At 50.1% G+C, this 6,000-nt stretch overlaps 1 protein-coding gene across 1 annotated transcript in view; it reads right to left on the bottom strand.

Annotated features, from left to right (window-relative positions):
• Positions 1-113: 113 nt before the first annotated feature.
• Positions 114-6,000, bottom strand: part of LOC139596583 (hydrocephalus-inducing protein-like) — a 56,374-nt gene continuing 50,487 nt past the window's right edge. The window contains exons 57-60 of the mRNA XM_071440988.1: positions 5,281-5,441; positions 4,671-4,771; positions 3,148-4,132; positions 114-2,371 (exon numbers count right to left, since the gene is read on the bottom strand). Coding sequence (XP_071297089.1) covers positions 2,203-2,371; positions 3,148-4,132; positions 4,671-4,771; positions 5,281-5,441 — 1,416 coding nt within the window. The 3' untranslated portion in view covers positions 114-2,202. The remainder of the gene's footprint in view (positions 2,372-3,147; positions 4,133-4,670; positions 4,772-5,280; positions 5,442-6,000) is intronic.

The following is a 6,000-nucleotide window of genomic DNA, read 5'->3' as shown; positions in this document are numbered from 1 at the left end:
CATGGTGTTCCAGCACCAACACTGAACCAACCAGAACAAATTGAAACAATCCAAACAACACCTTTCATTCTTTAACTAACAACCTTTTGGCTTCAGCAAAATCTCACCTCATCTCTCACAATCCACTCTTTCCTTTTATTATCCTGTTTTTGCTGAAGCCCTTGGTTTAATTACCCCATCTGGTCAGCACAAACTGGCTCCTTTTGTGAAGCAGTTATAAATAAGATTAATCCATCTTTTCTTAGGTCGGTGTTAAATTCAGTCTATTTAAAGGTTCCTGATTTGTCAGTTCTGGTTGCTGTCCATAGTTCTCCTCCAACTCAAGCAAAGTAGGATGTAGATACGCTTGTGTGCAGTGCCTGCCATGAGCAGTTCCATCCATGCTTGCTGGGATGATGCAAACCTCAGAGGGTGACTGTAGCACCAAAGGTTACCTTCCTCGGTATCCATACCTGCTTCCCGAGTTCTGTGCACTAGAACAGCACACTGCAGGAATGCAGAGGTGAAGCATAGAAGCCATGACACTCCATCCAGCAATTTGCAGAGTCTTAGAACATCATTTCCTATTCCTCTTTTGTCAAAGTCTGGTTTGCCTCATATTCCCACTGCTCAACACCCAAGGGGGTGCAGCCCACAGCGGAACAAAAGGCTCTCAGGTGGCAAATACAGAGGTCAGTCCAGTCTTGCCCTTGACTGTTCACTATTAAATCATCTTTTGAAGATTAACTTTTAAGGGTCACTTCCTTGTACCACTGTCCAAGTTTGAGGAGGAGCTTCCACTTGGCCCTTTGACTTGAGAGGCATGAGAGCTTTTCTGCAGTCCTGGCAACTGTTTCAGTTGTTAAAAGTACCTGAAAGGGACCTTCCCGCGCTGCTGTTAAGGTATCATCATTCCAAGTTTATTAGAACCCAATCTCCTGGTTTTACCTGGCGTATGTGAAAGTCTAGAGGTGATGTTTGGGGTAACAACTCTTTTCTTCTAAGATCCATGAGAGAGAGTGCAATTGCCTGCAAATGATTTCTGAGATCTAAGTCATTAGTTTCAGCCATTGGCAACCCCTCCTCCCTTCCCAGATAAGGTAACCCAAGTAACATTTCATTGGGAGAAACTCCTATGTCCTTACTTGGAGCAGTTCTGATCCGTAATAGTGCTAATCTGCTTTCAATCATTAATTTGGTAATATGGTTCTTAAGGATAGCATTCATTCTCTCCACACATCCAGAGCCTTGAGGGTGCCACGGGGTATGAAATCTCCAATTTATGTCTAATTCAACACATATAGAATGCAAAATTTCTGAAGTGTGTTCCCTTCTCTGAGTCTATTCTTTCATTATCCCATATCTGGGAATGTTTGTTCTAATAGCATCTTAGCCACTTTGGAGGCAGTTGCAGTTGAGGTAGGAAAGGCTTCTACCCTGTGGGTGAGGTGATCAATTATTACAAGAAGGTATTTCCATCTCTGTATTCTGGGGAACTCAGTGTAATTTATTTGCATATTTTGAAAGGGTCTAAGGGCTAGGGCTCTTCCCTCACTGGGATGTTTTCTCATCACTTTCTTATTTACCTTTTAACAAATTTTAACAACATTGTTCAGTCTCTGTTTGATTCCTGTATAGATTCCCTCACAGCAATAAGTTCTTCCGAACTGATCACACAGTGCTTGAGCTCTCCAGTGTATTCCTTGGTGTAGCTTAATTAAAATTTCTCTAGTAATTGCTTTATTCATTATCTGCCTCCCTTCCCTGCACAGCTGTGACCAGAACTACAGCAAAGGGGAAGTGCCTGCAGCCGAGGGAAGGTTGGGTATCTGGTTCTGTTTGTTGTTGCTGCCAGTGTTGGTTTTGTTTGCCTTACATGCTAGTAAAGAACTGCTACTCCTTTTCCCATATCTTTGCCTGAAAGCCCCTTAATTTCAGTTATAATAATTTGGAGGGAAGGAGGTCACATTCTCCATTCCAGAGAGGTCCCACAGACACCTGTCTTTCCAACCAAGACAAGCTGACAACTAACGATTTATTGCCAGTTGTTTAATTAACAATTAAACAACAGTTAGTTAATTAACTTAGGTAACTAAAAGATAAGCTAGAGGTGTTCACTGGAAGGGTAGCTGCGGAGGTCTCTGGTGAAGGGTGGGAGACCATCAGCAGCAGAAGGCACGGTGTTGCTGGCTCCTGTGGAGGCTCCAGCTGACACAAACGCTGTCACTCAGGGGGCAGTTTCCAGTGCACATGCTTCTTGGGCCTCGGGCTCTCCTCCCTCTGCCGTAACGCCGGGCGTTTGGGTTGACCAAACCTCTTCTTCTTCTTGTCCCGGGCCCTGCCTTTCAAAATCACCCGCACCCTCTTCTGACTTGGCCTCAGCTTAGGAATCCTAGGAAGAAGGGGACTGGTGTTAGCCAGAGGAACATTTCCAGCCAGCTGCTTTTCTGTCTCCTTGCAGAGCACACAGTGTTGCATCCTCTCTCTGTGCAAGCAGTGAGCAGCAGATTAAATAAATGCACTCACTGCACAGAGGTGCAAGGGCAGGAACATGACCAGTTAAGTGCCTGGGAACCAACTACAGCACACAGGGTTCCATGCAGAGAAGCAGGCCTTGCTTGTCCCAAAAGGAAGCAGAGCTAGGGACTGGCTTGTCCCCAGATCTCTTGTTCCAGATTTTGCAACCTTCCAGGAGCGTGATGTTTCATACGGTGTCTTTTCCCAGTGCCTCCCTTCCAAGGCCAGATGATGATCTTTCTGTGCTCCTGTGGGTGTTTCTGCTGCCTCTCTGGGGCTGCCTGACTCCATGCCCACCTCCCCATTCCAGTCAGAGGGACTGAAGGGAGGGTGTTAGGGGATGAACCAGGCTGTGCTTGGTGATGCCCAGCAATAGGACAAGAGGCAATGGCAGAACCTGAACAGGAAATTCCACCTGAACCTGAGGAAGAACTTTTTTCCTGTGTAGGTGACAGCTTGCCCAGAGACGGTGTGGAGTGTCCCTCACCGGAATTATTCCAGAGCCCTCTGGACACAACCCTGTGCTCTGGGAGGACCCCACCTGAGCAGGGAAGTGGGACCAGATGACCTCCTGTGGTCCCTTCCATCCTGTCCCACCCTGTGATTCAGTGACACCCATTGATAGCATGAGTTGGCGGAGACGTTTCCCACCTGCACACCATGATGGTCTTAAACTTCCCCACAGCCTTCGGGGAGAAGCGCAGATGGAAGGTCTGCATCTCGCCAGGAGCCAGGGTGCCGCGGTAGGGGTCGATGGAGAACAGTGCTGCCGGTGTTTCATCGGTCAGATCTGGGAAGATTTCCATGGAGGAACTGGTATGCTGCAGAGAGATGTGCTTTTTCTTTTTCTTCTTCTTGGAAGGGGCTGGCTGCTCAGGCTGCTGCTCCTCAGGCTGCTGCTGCTCGGGCTGCTGCTCCTCGGGCTGCTGCTGCTCGGGCTGCTGCTGCTCGGGCTGCTGCTGCTCAGGCTGCTGCTGCTGCTGCTCAGGGAGGTGCTGTTCCTTGGAGCGGCTCTGCTTCTTGGAACCCTTCTTCTGCTTGGAATCCAGCTGCTCCTTCTCAGAAAGCTGCTGCTGCTTAGAAGGCTGCTGCTGCTTGGAATCCTGCTGCTGCTGCTTGGAATCCTGCTGCTGCTGCTGCTTGGAATCCTGCTGCTGCTGCTGCTGCTGCTTGGAATCCTGCTGCTTGGAACCCTGCTGCTGCTGCTGCTGCTTGGAACCTTGCTGCTGCTGCTTGGAACCCTGCTGCTGCTGCTTGGAACCCTGCTGTTGCTGCTGCTGCTGCTGCTGCTGCTGCTGCTGCTGCTGCTGCTGCTGCTGCTGCTGCTGCTTGGAATCCTGCTGCTGCTGCTGCTGCTTGGAATCCTGCTGCTTCTTGGAACCCTGCTGCTTCTTGGAACCCTGCTGCTGCTTGGAACCCTGCTGCTGCTTGGAATCCTCCTCATCCAGAGGACCCAGCAATAGGTCGGGATCCAGGCGCACCAGCTGGCACCACCACTGGGTAAAGTCCTCGTTCCTGAGAGGCCGCCGCAGCTGGCGCCGCCGCCGCCGCACTTTAGGAGGACGGGCCAGCCGCCGCCAGTAACGACGCAGCAGCTTTCTGCGATGCTTTACAACTTTATTGGAGAGGAACCGACCTGCAGGGAGCAAGAGGACACCTTTCAAAGACCTGTGTTCCCAGCAACTCTGCCTCCTGCTGCACATAGGTGGAAGAGAGCTGGGATGCACTTGGAGCATCTCTGGCCAAGTACTTTATTCTAGAAGGAAAGAGAGCGTCTGGGAGCAGGGTCTCTGCCTGCAGCACACATTCCTGTGCCAAAGCAGGAGAGTTGCTTTTAGACAGTGACTTTGCATTTGCCCTGGAGTGGGGAACTGCACACAGACAGTGGCTGCAGGGCAGCTCACTCGTTACACCACTGCTTTTCCCAGTCTCAGACTTCTCCAAGAGATGACCTGATGTCCCCCTTCCCAGTCCTGACCCAGCACGTGGCTCTCCCCAGAGCCTGGCTCAGCTCCTTTGCAGAGCAGAAGTGGCAGAGCAAGAACAGAAAAGGCTGAAAGGCAGAGAGGGACAAGGAGAAAATGCTCCAGCTGCAGCTGGGAAGATGCTGATGAAAGTGGACGTGTGGACAAGGATGAAAAAGCAATTAATGTTTTGGGGTGAAATGTCCTTACGCATCAGAGCGACTGAGTATGGCTTCTTCACTGGTTTACTAGCTACAAGTTCCTCCCAGTAGTATTCCAGGGCTACCTTCCCTGTGTTGTGAATTCTGAAACTGAAAAGCAAGAAGGAGGAATAAAAAAAAATGTCAAATATAAAGCAAATAGTACAGTAATATTGTTTGAGGAACTTCTGGTATCACTTTCTGCTGAGGAGCACCTTCTTCCCCAGGCAACCCTGCCATGCTCAGACTGCTGTCCTGGGTGGCCCAAAACAGTATTTCCAAGTCTGGATGTTTAAGAGGAAAGGGCCAACATGGTGCCCAGGACACTGAAGCTAAGGGGCTTCCTCTGGACTTTAGGTCTTGGTTTGACTGCAAACTTATTCTTGAGCAGATGAGGACAGGTGACATGCAGTGAGAGCAAACCTTTCTGTTCTCAGCAGAAAGGTATGGCAGCACTGAGGCTCTCCTGACCATCATCTCCTGCTTGGCCTTGTGTGCACGTAAATGGGCCTGTGCTGGTTTGGGCTGGGGCAGAGTTCTGGGAAGCAGGCACTGGGCCAGCCCTGGGCAAAGGCAGCTCCTGCTCCCCGGAGGAGCTGTGCCTGGCCCCCAACACTCACGTGGCTGTCCTTGTCTGGAAGGGCAAGGTATCCTTGAACTGAACCACGATGGTGTTCGTCTTCAGCTGGGTGTAGGCAACAGCAGCACTGAGGCACACCTCGGCCTCCTGGGTGCTGTCCTCCACCACAGTGTGATCCGTTTCGGGGACTGGCTCGACCACCTGCAAACACAGGAGGGAGGAATCACTGTGCAGAGCCCAGAAGGTCAGGCTGAGAAGGGAATCGTCTGGCCTCCAAGATCAGCCTCATAGAGGGACTGGAAAGGACCATTCACTTTTACTTCCCTGGAAAGATGACAAAATTGGGACTGCTCTGCTACAGTAGTTGTTTCTACCCACTGATCCAAGCAGTCACTACCACAGCTGTTAATATCCCCATGGAGACTATAGCCGTGTTCCAGTCCCTGTACTTCAACCTTGTAGAGGGACGGACTCTTTTCCTGGTCCCCTATAAATCCAGCAGGTCTCAAAATTTGGTTTAAGTTCCCCTGCTGGAGCTCTGTAGATGGAGAACCCCATGACTGAAGAGTTCTAGAAAGCACCTTTTCCTTCTTGTCTTAGGAGAAAGTGCTCTCCAAATTTCTTGTGTGGATCAACAGCCACACTGCTGGGAGCTGAGGATGGGCATTTTGGGATGTGAAAGATCTCACTAGGAAAGTCTCCAACTGCAGATGTTCTGACAGAAAAGAGGATGGCTTAGAAGCCTTAAAATGGTCCAGAA

This window comes from Agelaius tricolor, unplaced genomic scaffold, assembly GCF_023055355.1.
Source record: "Agelaius tricolor isolate 1412-34295 unplaced genomic scaffold, bAgeTri1.0.p SCAF_15, whole genome shotgun sequence".
Taxonomy (NCBI): Eukaryota; Metazoa; Chordata; class Aves; order Passeriformes; family Icteridae; genus Agelaius; species Agelaius tricolor.
Note: the sequence above shows the minus strand (reverse complement) of the source record. Positions and strands in the feature narration are given on the sequence as shown.